Source organism: Rhinoraja longicauda, chromosome 2, assembly GCF_053455715.1.
Source record: "Rhinoraja longicauda isolate Sanriku21f chromosome 2, sRhiLon1.1, whole genome shotgun sequence".
Lineage (NCBI taxonomy): Eukaryota > Metazoa > Chordata > Chondrichthyes > Rajiformes > Arhynchobatidae > Rhinoraja > Rhinoraja longicauda.
The window spans coordinates 70,172,521-70,187,907 of NC_135954.1; the positions used below are offsets into that span (position 1 = coordinate 70,172,521).

At 39.3% G+C, this 15,387-nt stretch overlaps 1 protein-coding gene across 6 annotated transcripts in view; it reads right to left on the reverse strand.

Annotated features, from left to right (window-relative positions):
• The window catches only part of LOC144605442 (RNA-binding motif, single-stranded-interacting protein 3), a 1,037,045-nt gene that overhangs the window by 299,431 nt on the left and 722,227 nt on the right, over positions 1 to 15,387 (reverse strand). For all 6 annotated transcript variants that reach the window (XM_078420726.1, XM_078420737.1, XM_078420711.1 and 3 more), the window contains one exon: positions 2,436 to 2,527. In XM_078420726.1, coding sequence (XP_078276852.1) covers positions 2,436 to 2,527 — 92 coding nt within the window. The remainder of the gene's footprint in view (positions 1 to 2,435; positions 2,528 to 15,387) is intronic.

A 15,387-nucleotide genomic window follows, 5' to 3' on the forward strand; every position in this document is an offset into this window, starting at 1 on the left:
TCCCCATAATATCATCAACTACTACCACCACCCCTCTTTCCCTGGATCCTGTGTCTTACTGACACAATTTAAGCAATTTATAGTCACCAATTAACTACCAACCTGCAAGTCCTTGGGAAATAACACAGAACATAGAACAGTACAGCACAGGAGCAGGGCCTTCAGGCCACAATGTTCATGTCAAAAATGATGCTAAATTAAACTCATCTCATCTGTATGATTCATATCTCTCTGTTCCCTACACTTCCAAGTGCTGATCTAAAAACTTCTTAAACATCACTATCGTATCCACTTCCTCCACAACAGCTGGCAATGCGGTCTAGGCCCTCATAAAAGTCTCTGCATAAAAGAATCGCCCTGCACATCTTCAGTACACTTTCTCTCTCTCATCTTATGGCTATGCCTTCTCGTGTTGGACATTTCCACCCTGGACTGTCTACTCTATTGATGCCTCTCATAACTTTATATACTTCCAACAAATCCCACGGTGGCGCAGCGGTAGAGTTGCTGCCTTACAGCGAATGCAGCGCCGGAGACGCAGGTTCGATCCTGACCACGGGCGCTGTCTGTACGGAGTTTGGACGTTCTCCCCGTGACCTGCGTGGGTTTTCTCCGAGATCTTCGGTTTCCTCCCACACTCCAAAGACGTACAGGTATCTAGGTTAATTGGCTGGGCAAATGTAAAAATTGTCCCTAGTGGGTGTAGGATAGTGCTAATATGCGGGGATCACTGGGCGGCGCGGACCCGGTGGGCCGAAGGGCCTGTTTCTGCGCTGTATCTCTAAATCTAAATCTAAAATCTAAATAAGCCAGTTGTAAATCCATTTGACTAAGTCATTGTGAATCCATGCATCTTAAAGTCATGATATGGGACATAGAAGTAATTTTGAGCCCCTGGAGTAAATTTATGCGATTAAAGCGTAAATATCCATACTCCACACAAACTGCACCTGAGCTCAGGATTGAACCTGGATCTCTGGTGCTGTGAGGCAGCAGCTCTATCAGTTGTGTCACTCTGCTGCCACTCTGAGAATAACATGTTTTCTGTGTAGTACTGAATTCTGCTTTTGATCTCTTTCTCATTATTCCATTTAAATGATGATTTCTTCATTGAGTTAATGAATGAACAAAGAAACAAATGAACTTTTATTTTGGTCACATGTGAAACCACTTAACCTTTCACATTACTATGAGCATTTCTGCTTCAAGCCATAAACGTCTGGTTTCTTGGTCAGTTTACTGAAATGAAAATTATATTTCAATAGTAATTTATCTTTCTTATTTTTGATGAATTCTTTCTCTCATCTGCACAGAATCAATGCCAAGATATTGTACCTCACCACAATTGCTGCAAGAACTTAGAAGATGGGAAGGTTAGGGGAGGTAATTTATTTATGGCTATATCAAAAGTATACGACAGAGGTAGCTTGCAGTGTTTATCATTACGCTGTCTGCTTTTCTTTGTTCCCAGTTGGTAAGATCATGTTATTATGTTGCATGTCCTGATGAACATCAATGAAAGATACCCATCAACAGCAAGAAATCTCTGAATATTATTTGAGTCAACATCTACAAAATGCCGTGGCATTTTCAGCAGAGCAATGGGTCTTCCATCCACGCCATACTATTTGCCATCTATACTAATCCCATTTGCCCCATCAGGACTTTACTCTTCCATGCCATGCGTATTTAAGGGTCTGCCTAAATGCTCTTTAAATGTAGTAATTGAATTTGATTCCACTTCCAGGTATTAACCACTCTGTGTAAACAAAATACCCCTCAGAAGGTACTCTCCAGTACAATTACCAGTGAGAAATTAAAAATTCAGTATTGTAATGATAAAGGATTTGGGTGGACACTTTGATCTCTGGACATAATTTTCCTGCATCTATAATTTTTGAAAAAACAAAACAAAACCTGATGACTGGATGTTCTTTCAATAGTTCTGATCAAGGCCCACTTTTTTCAGGTAGGTTATTATCACCATTTTGGTGACAAAACTTGGTTTAAAGTTCATACAAAGTCCCATACATTTCGCATACAAGTTATGACAGGAGAAAACATACAGGTTCTTACTAAATATATTGATCAACATTCAAACGGAAGTTCTAACAATAATTTTACAAGGTAGCAACAGACTTATTACACCTGAAAATCATCACTAAATTTGTTGTAAATGTAATCACCATTGGGTTGGGCCATTTTTCACACAACCAATTGGTTGTAAATATGTTTTGTTGCAACTACCAAAAACTGAATGACCAAGTAATTATATACATACCACACTAACAAGTCAAACAGATGATTTCTGAAAGTGCACCAATGTCAACTGGTAACTTAAACCTTAAACTAAAAGATATTATTATAATGTATAGTTCTGGTGAAGAAACACTGCAATGCAGGAATACAATTTTTTCCTTGTCAAAAGTGCTCACCTTTGCCATCTGTGCCTGTACTCCACTGGCTTTGAGCGATGCTACTGCCTTCTGTGCAGCTGCTGGGCTGTCAAAGTCTACGAAGCCATAGCCTGTAAAAACAGTCACATTATCAACATCAGGTACGTGCTTTGCATCCAGCTACAGTGAACTGCGACAAAAGAGCCTTCTGCTCTACTCAGATCAAATTAAAATGAAAACATGTGTTTTATCAAACAATTTTTCTTATTCTGAAATTATATTCCATTTAATCTGGAAGTGATGTTGAAGCTGTGTAAAGGAACCAACCTCAACAAAAACAGGTTTTGTTTGCTGTGCGGAAACAAAGGCACATTGACAATGAAGGATTGGTTGTAAATCCTGATTTAATTAATTAGCAATAAAGATTTGGCTGCAACCTTATTCTGTCAATGTTCTTTACCTTAATGGTCTTAACAGAATGCATTTCATGTGGCACATTTATGTGGAGGAACAATGTTTCTTTACCTATTATGTTAGACTTGAAACAATCATTGCATATTAACTGAGCAATTGAGGAAAACACTGCATGTATGAATTGGAGGGAATAAGAGCCTGCAATGATGGCAGATTATTTTATAGTTGTACTATAATTAGTACTAAATTCAATGCAATAGTTGAATATTAGGAAAGTGTCCAAAATAGTCAAGGCTAATTTCACACACCTAATATCTCAGGTTGATAATCAATGTGCATACAAATATACTGTAAAATAATTAGATGCAAACACGGGCAACAGTAGCCTGAATGCAAAAGAGGCATTATGAGAAACATTATGACAATTCTTTAAATTTAAATAATTAATTAATTAATGAGGCATGAAAATTTTGACCGGTGTATTTTACCCCTTGAGGACAATCACTTTAACTTCAGTATTCTGGACATATCAAATTATGGATTAGATTGTATGGAAGAACTGGCTAACTGGATACAAACATGGCTTGTGGTAGGAAGCAGAGGATGGTGGTGGTGGAAACTTGTTTTTTGGACTGGAGGCTTGTGATGCATCTGAGGGATCAGTGCTGGGCTGTTGGTGTTTGTCATCTATATCAAAAGATGAGAATATACAATTGGTAAGCTTGCAGATTACACTAAAATAGGTGGTATTATAGGCAGTGAAGATGGTTATCAAGGAACACAGTGGGATCTTGATCAGCTGGGCAAGTGAACTGAGGATTGGCAAAATGGAGTTTAATTTAGATAAGTGGGATGGTATTGCATTTTGGTAAGTGAAAACAGGGCAGGAACTTCACAGTGAACGGTAGGGGTCTGGGGCGTGTTGTACAGCAGAGGGATCTAAGTGTACACGTTCATAGTTCCATGACAGTGGAATCACATGTAGATAGAGTGGTGAAGGCATGTTTTGGCATGCTCGCCTTCATCAGTCAGGGAATTGAGAGGAGAAGTTGGAACATTTTGTTACACCTACAAAATTTTGGTGAGGCTGCACTTAAAACATAGAACAGTACAACACAGGAATGGGCCCTTTTGCCCGTAATGTTTGCGCCAAACATCTTGTCAGATTATGGAGCACTGTGTTTAGTTTTGGTCAAGGAAAGATGCCATTAAGCTGGAAAGAGTGCAGAGAAGATTTACAAGGATGTAGCCAGGACTTGGAGACCTGAGCTTCAGGGATAGATTGGGCAGGTTAGGACTTTATTCCTTGGCACGCAGGACACTGTGGGGCGATCTTAAAGAGCTGTATAAAATCATGAGAGGAATAGAACAGGTCTTTTTTCCCCCAGAGTAGGGGAATCAAGAACCACAAGTTATCGGTTTAAAGCGAGAAGAAAAGATTTTTCCACTTAGGAGATGATAGGTATATGGACTGAACTGCCAATCACAACACATGAACAGGTACATGGATAGGATAAGTTTAAAGGGAAATGAGGGAAATGTCAAAATGCGGGCAAATAGGCCTAGCTTAGATGGGGCATCTTGATCGGCATTGTTGAATTGGGTCGAAGAGTTTGTATGTCTCTATGACCATAAATGGCCTTTAAGAAACATTGAAGCACATGAGACAAATTTCACTTTTGACCCCTATCAGAATGGCTGACATTGGCCTGTGCCAGCTTGGATCAATTGTGATGAGCAGTCTTTCTCTGAGAACTAGACTCTATTGCTATTGTTTGGTTGTGACGAGATTACACAATTGGAGGGCTTGACTTGTCACTTGAAAAAAGCCACTTTCCTTCCTCCTCCTTCAAGATATGGGTCATCTTAACAGGAATTATTTGCATCTGAATGTAATTGGGAATCTTGATGCATGAGAATATTTTTTGCTCCGTTTGTTTTTTTCGGAAGAATGCAAAATATAAAATACCCATATACAAGTCTTCACATTCCAATGTACACAATTTAAGTTGAAATTTATATTTTCATTATTATATCTTACTTGTTACTGATTGTGAAGAATAGCCAACAAATATTGAGCAATGTTCAAAGTAAAAAGACTATTCATCATTTAATAGATCATACTACCAGGATATCCATGCCAACAGTTAATCCATGACTCCAAAGACAATAAGTAAAACGACAATATTTTATCTATGTTCATCATTCAAGCCCATTTTATAAACAGATCCAAGGTTTCTACAGCATAAGTACTATGTTGAAACCAAATAAATAAATAAATTGTTTCACAGGCTGTAAGAAGTGAAAAGTGGTCCAAAGACAAGTGACAATCTCACATCATAGTCAGTCTACATCTCAAAAATCGATGTTGCATCATTTATTAAACTGAATGCAAGGTTGGGAACCTTAGGAAGCAAGGATGGTGTGGGAACAAGTGTTTTGCAGCCTTTGACTGAATCTACTTCTTACCTGTATACTTTTTTTTGTTCTCATTGGCAAATCACTACAAAATTATCGTAAAAAGTAGGTAAAAAAGTATTGCAGTAACATTCACAAAGGCATAGTTGTGCTTTGACAATTCACAATGCTACACCGTCATGCTTTTAACTAAAATGATTGGCACTGAATATATTTGTTATATGTCAGCTCATAGCCCCCAACCTATAGAATCAATATGCTTTAATAGCAAATCTAATTTTTTCTTAAGACTATTACAGCCTATTTAGTTTCTAAAACAGTAAAAATAAAGCTTTTTCTTGGTTAAATTTAGAGAAATAATAAATGATTGCGAGTAAAACCTCCACCTGCTATTGCCTGGTTGAGATTAGCAGCATGCCTTAAGTAACAATACAAACTGCCAATTATGCTTTTTATCTTGGGATTTCTGTTGACTATCTCCCCAGGGTGCTATGGAATATCGAGGGAATCTTCTCAGCAATCTTTCACCCCAATTATTCTGCTCAGCTGAGCCCTTGAAAGGACTGCTTTACTTCATGTCACAGGGTATACTAGCTTTAGCAACAGATTTGTTGAGTCAATATCGAGTAACAATTAGGATTTAATATTTCAAAAGCTGATGGAAAAGAAAAATGGAGACACAAGAGAATGCAGATCTGGAACCTTGAGCAATCAGATTGCTTGAGGAATTCAGCATATCAGGCGATATCTGTGAAGGGAAATGGTCAAACAACGTTTCAGGTTGGGACATTTCTTCAGACTGATAAAATTAAAAGAAATTCTGCCTTAGCATTTCATTGAAAAAAATAGAGAAAAGAAGAAATACATGGGGCAGCACAACAGGCAGGCCTATTTCCCTTATCATCATGACTTTGTGCATATCTTTCATTCATTTGTTCTATATCTCTTTACATCACCATCTATATCTCTTGTTTCCCTTTCCCTGACTCTCAGTCTGGAGAAGGGTCTCGATCCGAAACATCACCTATTCCTTTTCTCCAGAGATACTGTCTGACCCGCAGAGTTACTCCAGCTTTTTGTGTCTATCTTCGGTTTAAACCAGAATTTGCATTTCCTTCCTACACATAAGACAAAAACAGTCAAGATGTTTAAAAAATAAATGGGTAGATTATACTAATCTTGTGTTTTCACTGGAGAATGTGGGAACAAAAAGGGGGAATGAGATGCTTTATAGAGGGAAGTTCCATGGTTTCAAAAAATAGAATGAAGCAACAATGATGAGTTTTAAAAAGCCTTGGTTAGTGTGAGGCCAGCTCCGTTTCACTGATGAGTGAGCAGGTGAAAGAGGGAGCAGTGCAGAAGATTTTAAAACCAATCCTAAGCATCCCAGAGTGACTGCTTCTGATGGTGTATATAAGGAAGGCAGCCACCAGTGGCACAGTCTATTACTTTGTTCCTCTGGTGCAAGGGTATACAATATCTCGGTGTGGCTGCAGGTTGTTTGCGGGCAAAGGGACATCCAGAAAATGGAATGCTTTTGAAAGTGTGTTACTGAGAGTTCAAGGTAAGCATGTTCCTGTTAGAGTGAAGGGCAAGACAGGGAGAAGTAAGGAGACTGGATAATTAGAGAAATTGAGTCTGGTCAGGAATAATGAGGTTGTGATCAGGTATTGGCAGCTGGGATCAATGGAATCACTGAAGGAGTAAAGGGATTTGAGAAGCATACTTAAGAGGGAAATTAAGAGGGCGTGAGATAGCTCTCGCAAAAAAGACTAAGGAGAATCCAAAGAGTTTTATGAATATTAGGAAAAAAAGAGGGTAACTATAAGGAGAATAGGCCCTTCATGAACCAAAGCGATCATCTATGTGTGTAGCTGAAAATGATGGGCAAGAATCCTCAATTAAAGGGCAGCATTGTGGTGCAGCTGCTTCCTCAAAGAACCAGAGACCCAGGGTTCATTCCTGATCTTAGGTGCTGTCTGTGTGGAATTTGTATGTTCTCCCTATGACCACATGGTTTTTCTCTGAGTGCTCCGGTTTCCTCCCGCATCCCAAGACATGTGGGTTTGTAGTTTAATTGGTCTCCATAAGTTACCCCTAGTGTGCAGGGAGTGGATGCTAATGTGGGATAACATAGAACTAGTGTGAAACCTCTAATCAATGGGTCTGCGTGGTCTCAGTGGACTAAAAGGCCTGTTTCCATGCTATATTTTTTAATCTATCAATATTTCTTGTCTGTTTTTATCATGGAAAATACATGAATATGAGGTAACTTGGGAAGGATAATGGAGATATCTTGAGGGCAGTCCGTATTACAATCGAGGAGGTGCTGGATGTTCTAAGACACATGAAGGTAGATAAATCTCCTGGACCTGATCAGATATATCTAAGAACATTGCTGGAAGCTAGAGAAGAAAATGCAGTCTTGCAGAGATATATGAATGGTCAGGTGAGGTGCTGGAAAATTGGACGGTGGCTAATGTGCCTCTATTTAAGGTCTGGGAACTATAGACCAATAAGTTTAACATATGTGATAGACAAAAGTTACAGGAGAGGATTCTGAACGAAAAGATATGCCTGCATTTGGAAAACAGGGGTTGATTAGCGATACTCAGTGCGGTTCTGTGCAGGGGAGTTCTGGTCTCACAAATTTGATTATTTTTTTTGAAGAAACATCCAAGAAAACTCATGAGTGCAGGGTCATAAACATAGTCTTTACGGACTTCAGCATGACCTTTAATAAGGCTGTTCTGGTCGATTAGATCACAAAGAATAAAGGGATAAAGGAAAGGGATAAAGGAATACAAGAACCAAGTTCCCTGAAAGGGACACGAAGGTAGACAGGGTGATGAAGAAGGCTTTTGGCAAGTTTGCCTTCATCAGTCAGGGAATTGTGCATAGAGGTTGGGACGTTACAATAGACAATAGGTGCAGGAGTAGGCCATTCGGCCCTTTGAGCCAGCACCACCATTCAATATGATCATGGCTGATCATTCTCAATCAGTACCCCGTTCCTGCCTTATCCCCATACCCCCTGACTCCGCTATTGTTAAGAGCTCTATCTAGCTCTCTCTTGAATGCATTCAGAGAACCGGCCTCCACTGTCTTCTGAGGCAGAGAATTCCACAGATTTACAACTCTCTGCCTGAAAAAGTTTTTCCTCGTCTCCGTTCTAAATGGCCTACCCCTTATTCTTAAACTGTGGCCCCTGGTTCTGGACTCCCCCAACATTGGGAACATGTTTCCTGCCTCTAACATGTCCAACCCCTTAATAATCTTATATGTTTCGATAAGATCCCCTCTCATCCTTCTAAATTCTAGTGTATACAAGCCCAGTCACTCCAGTCTTTCAACATATGACAGTCCCGCCATTCCGGGAATTAACCTAATAAACCTACGCTGCACTCCCTCAATAGCAAGAATATCCTTCCTCAAATTTGGAGACCAAAACTGCACACAGTACTCCAGGTGCGGTCTCACTAGGGCCCTGTGCAACTGCAGAAGGACCTCTTTGCTCCTATACTCAACTCCTCTTGTTATGAAGGCCAACATTCCATTGGCTTTCTTCACTGCCTGCTGTACCTGCATGCTTCCTTTCAGTGACTGATGCACTAGGACACCTAGATCTCGTTGTACGTCCCCTTTTCCTAACTTGATAGCAGATAATAATCTGCCTTCCTATTCTTACCACCAAAGTGGATAACCTCACACTTATCCACATTAAACTGCATCTGCCATGCATCCGCCCACTCACACAACCTGTCCAAGTCACTCTGCAACCTCATAGCATCTTCCTCACAGTTCACACTACCACCCAGCTTTGTATCATCTGCAAATTTGCTAATGGTACTTTTAATCCCTTCACGTTAGAGTTGTACCAAACTTCGCTGAGGTCGAAAGCTGGAGTACTGTGTTCAGTTTTGGTCACCCTGCTAGGGGAAGATGCCATTAAGCTAGAATGGATGCACAGAAGATTTATGAGGATATTGCTAGGAGAGGGCCTGATATATAGGCAGAGATTGGGCAGGCGAGGACTTTATTCCTTGGAGCACAGGAGGCTGAAAGGTGATCTTGTAGAGGTGTCTAAAATCATGTGGGTAATAGATAGGGTGAATGAACCGTCTCTTTCTCAAGGTAGGATAATCAAGAACCAAGGTGAGAGAGGGAACATGAGGGGCAACCTTTTCCACCCAGGGAGTGTTACATATACGGAATGAGTTACCAGAGAATGCGATTGAGGCAGGTACATATCAACATTTAAAATACATTTGCATGGATACATAGATAGGAAAAATTTAGAAGGATACGGGTCAAACATGGGAAAATGGGAGTATCTTAGATGGGCCTCTTGGTCGGCATGGATGAGGGGCCAAAGTGCTGATTCCCCCTCTGCTTATGGCTCAATGACTCTAAACTTTGCTCACTCACCTTAAACCTATAACCTCTTGTTTTAGATATCCTGAAAACTGTGACTCCCAGGTTCAGGAACAACTTCTCAGCAACCTTCTCAGGCTATTGAATGACCTTCACACTGCTACGAGGAGTCCTTTGATCCCTGCTGCTGATACCTGACATATATCCTTTCCCTTGAACAAATCCTTAATATCATCAACTAAGCTTCCTTAATCTTGATGATATTTTGAAGATTACATAAGAAACAATTATAAAAGACAGTAAAACCAGATAGATACACTTGTAAATCTGACATAACATTAAAAAAAAGTGACCAAGTTGGAATGACAATCTAAAGTGTAGTAATGTTTGCACAAACTACTTGACATAAAATATGAGTCTTCTTAAGAAATACTGATAATCTTGATCTTGAAGTAATAATGCGGATTCCCTTTTGTGAATGTGATATGTAGTATAAAATTAAAAACTATACTACAGACAGTAATACAGGCAATGTTAGCTAATAATAAAAACTTTTGTTTAGCCTTGAGGGCAACCAATTTAATTAAAATGTGAGATCCATAGGCCCAACTCATCATTGAGCAACTTATTTACTGAAGAAACATTTGATAGGGAATAAGGTTTATTCTCTTCTACCACTTAAAATACACAGGGAAATCATTTAGCTGCAATGTGAAAATGAGAAGATTCAGTCATCCATACAATAATTTCAATGATATTGAAGAGACTACGCAATGACTTTACTCGTTTTAAGCAGATGCTAGGATAAAATTAGCTTCTAACATTGAGGTTCGACGATATTTTCCAGCTGATGGGATACATTTTGCAAACAACATCTTTGTAAAATGACAATCAAAGACAATGTTCTGTCTCATCCATTGTACAGAAAAAACAGTGCTCTGCTGCCTCGGTTGCTTTTGTCAGTGGCAAAATCTTCAGCGACCAATTCTCCTAATCCCCATATCTGTTGCCGAAGAATGAGATTAATGAATCAGGTTGAAGATAGCTCCCTCAGAACAACTTGTATAAAGCCAATAAATGAAAATATGAAAGCTATTCTGAGCAATTGTGTGACAAATTCCATTGAACATGGGAAAAATGCTAAATAGGCAGCAGTTAGGACCATATTTTAGCTTGAAACGTGAAAAACATTCAAATACGATTACAATTGTCAGAAATAAAACAATATCTGGACCTTGAGAGAGGGTGCGAAATTGGGGTAAGGCACATTACAGCTTTATTAGGCAGGAGCTAGGGAGAGTACATTAAGAGCAGTTGTCATTGGGTAAGTTCACAACGAACATGTGGGAGTGCCAAAAGGCCAACTGATCAAAGTTCAGGGCTGACATGTTCCAGTAAAGATGAGGGACAAGGATGGCAAGGTAAGGGAATGACCAAACATTTTATACATTTTGTTAAAAAGAAAAATGAAGCATATCTAAGGTTAGAAAGATGATATCAGATGGGGCCTGTTATAATATAAAGAGAGCATGCAAGAAATTTAGTGGGCAATTAGAAAAGCGAAAGAGGACCATAAAATCATTGGCAAGTCAGATTAAAGAAAATCCCAAAGCTTTGGGATACATACATTGAAAACAAAAGCATTACCAAGAAGAAGGTAGGACCACTCAAGGATAAAGGAGGGAATTTATGTTTGGAGTCAGAGGATATAGGCGAGTGCTAAATTAGTACTTTGCATCTGTATTCTCCAAGGAGAAGGACATGGAGGTCCGTGAGATCCTTGTGGGAATAATGATATGTTAGGGCAGTTTGAGGTCAAGGAGTGGATGGTGTTGGGGCTCTTGAGGGGCATTCAGGTAGTTTTATAGGACTTTGGTTAGGCCACATTTGGAGTCTTGCATGCAGTTCTGGTCTCTCCATTATGGGAAAGATAAGGAGGCTTTGGAGAGTGCACAGAAGAGGTTTACCAGAATGCTTCCTGGATTAGAGGGTTTTAACTACAAGAAGTTAGAAAAATTTTAGTTTGTTTTTTTCTGAAGTGTCGGAGGTTAATGGAAGACCAGATAGAAGCATGTAAATTTATGAGCGGCAGAGACAAGATGGACAGTCAGAACCTTTTTCCCGGGATGCAAATAGACGAGAGGGTATAGCTTTAAGGTGGGAGAGGCAAAGTTCAAAGGAGATATAAAGGGTTTTTTTATATACAGAGAATGATGGGTGCACTGCCAGGGTGATGGTGAAAGCAGATATGATAATGGCATTTGAGAGAAGTTTGGATATGTACATGGAAATGCAGCAAAGGGAGGGAAATGGATCATGTGCAGGCAGAGGAGATTAATTTAACTTGACATCATGTTCGGTACGGACATTGTGAGTCAAAGGCGGTTCTTGTGCTATACTGTTTTAAGTTCAAAACAAAATCAAGTTACCCTATACCGCATTTAAAAAATCATAATTATTGACAGTTGTGTCACCCGACTATTATAATTTTGGAGTGTACATAAGTGCAAATAAACCTTTAAGAACTAAATGTATTATGTGGTATGACTGATACATATACAGAATTACCACCTGTAGAATGGATTTTCTGTGTGGAAAGCTCCATTTGACTTTTTGTGTTGTGAACTGTAATTAAAAGACCCTACTGATACTACTTTGGGATGAAGATTTTGCCCTCTTGTTTGGGAAATATTCCATAGTTTTTAACACCATTGCCAGGGATATTTATGTCCTTCTGATTTTCTCCATCCAGGCCTCTCCAAATGTTATAAAAATCTTCCGCAGGGGTCAGTGCTAGGGCTACTATTCTTTACGTTGTATTCCAATGATTTGGATAAGGAAATTGAAGGCTTTGTGGTCAAATTTGTGGATGATAGAAAGATAGGTGGAGGGGTAGGTAGTGTGGAGAAAGCTGGGACTGAGAGGGTCTTGGACAGGTTGGGAGAGTGGGCAAGTAGCACATGGAATATAATGTAGCAAAGTGTACAGTTATGCATTCTGGAGGTAAGAATAAAGGCATAGACTATTTTTTAAATGGGGAGAGGAGTCATAAATATGAGGTGCAAAGGGACTTGGGAGTGCTGGTGTAGGATTCTCAAAAGGTTAATTTGCAAGTGGAATTGGTAGTAAGGAAGGCAAATGTAATGTCGGCATTTATTTCGAGAAGCCTAGAATATAAAAACAGGGATATAATGCTGAGGCTTTATATTCAAACCACATTTGGAATATTGTGAGCAGTTTTGGGTCCTATATCTGAGGAGGGATGTGCTGGCATTGAAAAGGGTCCAGAGAAGGTTGAAGTGAATGACCCCAGGGATGATTGAGTTAACATATGATGAGTGTTTGACGGCCTGTACTCGCCAGAGTTTCAAAGGATGAAGGAGGGCCTCATTGAAACTTATCGAATAGTGAAAGACCTGGACAGTGTGGATGTGAAAGGTTGTTTCCTCTATCGGGAGAGTCTAGAACCAGAAGGCACAGCCTCAGACTAAATGGATGTACCTTTAGAAAGGAGATGAGGAGGAATTTCTTCAGTAAGAGGGTGGTGAATCTGTGGAATTCATAGCTGTGGAGGCCAAGTCATTGGGTATTTTTAAGGCGATAGACAGATTCGTAATTCATAAGGGTGTCAAGGGTTATGGGGAGAGGGCAGGAGAAAGGGGTTAGAGCAAGATAGATCAGCCATGACTAAATGGCAGAGTAGACTCGATGGGCCGAATGGCTTAATTTTGCTCCAATAACTTATGAAGTATACACTTTAATTATATTTCATTTCATGGTCTCCATTCCACTGAAAATAACCCTTGATTGACCAATCTTTCCTCAATGGTACAATTTTCTAATCCTAACACATTTTTGTAAATCTCCAGTGCAGTCCATCTTTCCAGTATTATGGTATCCAGAACTGTACATGAGGCTTACACTGTGGCCTAATCAGTGCAGTACAGTTTAGCATACCTGTGTTCTTCCTGAACATTCAATAATGTTCAATTTAATATCCCTTGCCTTGCTCTACTGCAGTCCCACTGCCCAAATACATCCCTACACATGTCTTTGGACTATGTAAAGCTTCTCTCTTGACTATCAATCGCACAGCAAATGTTTATAGCATCTGAAAATATCTAGGTCTAAATCATTAATATTTATTTCAAAAAGCAAAGGACCAAATAAACAGCCCCATGGAACCCCACTAGTAACATTCTTCTTGGTTAAAACATAACTGAAACCTATCATTCTTTTTTTTAGCCTTGATAAATTTTGGTTCTAATTTGCCCTCTCCCTCCGATCCCATGAACCTTTATCTTATTGATCATCTTGTCAAAAATCTTGCTAGAATCCATGTGGGCTATACCAAGCACACTGCACCCATCAACCACTAGGCTCCAGCCCCCTCCCCTGCCCCCCTTTGTTATTGCCTCAAATATTCAATCCAGTTGATGACTAGACCTTATCTCAACAAATCCATGATGACCATTCCTGAATAATCTAATTAACTATATTTAACAAATTATAATTGAATATTATACTGGCTTTAGTAATTTACTGTCCAAGAATTTCACATCAATAAAGTTAAACTAACCGTCCAACGAGGTTTACTCCTTCCACATTTTTTTAAACCAATGGTACAATATTAGCAATCTTTCAATCCTCTGGCACCTCTTGTGTGCAGCAAGGGGACACTGAAAAATAGTGGTCTGAGAGCCACAAAGAGCCTAGGTTACATTTTATCCAACCTGGAAATGTATCAATTTTCCATGATGCTAAATCCCCCTCAATAATTATTCTTTAAATTAAATACATTGCCATCAACCCTTCCTACTATGAAGACAATTGCAAAATATTTAGTGAGGACCTGATCCTGATCTCTGCCTTCACAGACAGGTTTTTTTTTTGTTTCTGAATAGCGTGTCTTCGTTATCATCTTTCTGTAGATGCTTTTAAATAACGTGGATTTTCTTTGATTTCACTCACTGGTCATTTCACGTAACCCATTTATTGTTTTTTTTTATTTTCCTTTCCGTACTTCTTATACTCTTCCAGGCTTTCTGTTCAATTAATCTCAAAGGTGTCTGACATAATTCTCCCATTTTATGCTTTATCTGTCTTCTGTGCACTATGTCATCCAAGGGATTCTAAATCTGATAGAAACACCCTTTCATTTTGTGGATGCATGCTTACCTCCTTGAGCAGACCAGTAACAATGGCATGCAGTGGACATAGTGGACTGCTCGAAAGGTGTAAATAAACCAATTGAGTCTGGCACAGCTAATATTTTTTGGCGATGTTGAGACTGTATGAGCTCTGATTTAGAGCACAGGGCTACAGTAGTTTTTCTATTTGCTGAAATGCTAAATGGACTAAATCATGCAAATCGATTAGCTGCTTAAATACAGCATTGCAACGTGGGGGTGGTATTCTGAAGATACATTGGTGGTTGTTACACCAGGCACAGATTTATAAATATCAGTCCAAGACAGCATAGCCAGAGTGTGACAAGACAGACAAAAAATAGAACTGGCAGTGCTTAAAGTCTCAAAAATTATCATAAAAGAGAGAAGCAATTGGAAAAACATTATCATTTCCAAAGTGACAACTGGAAGAAGGAAGGCTTACAGTGAAATACTTGAGGACACATGGCGAGGACAAATGGCTGCATGCAAACACACAAGGATGGAGAGCTTGAAGAAGCAACCAAAGTAGATTATGCTGTAAAAATCAAATAAAAACCACAGATGCTGGAAATCTGAAATAAAATCAGCAAATATGAGAAAAATTCAGCAGGTCA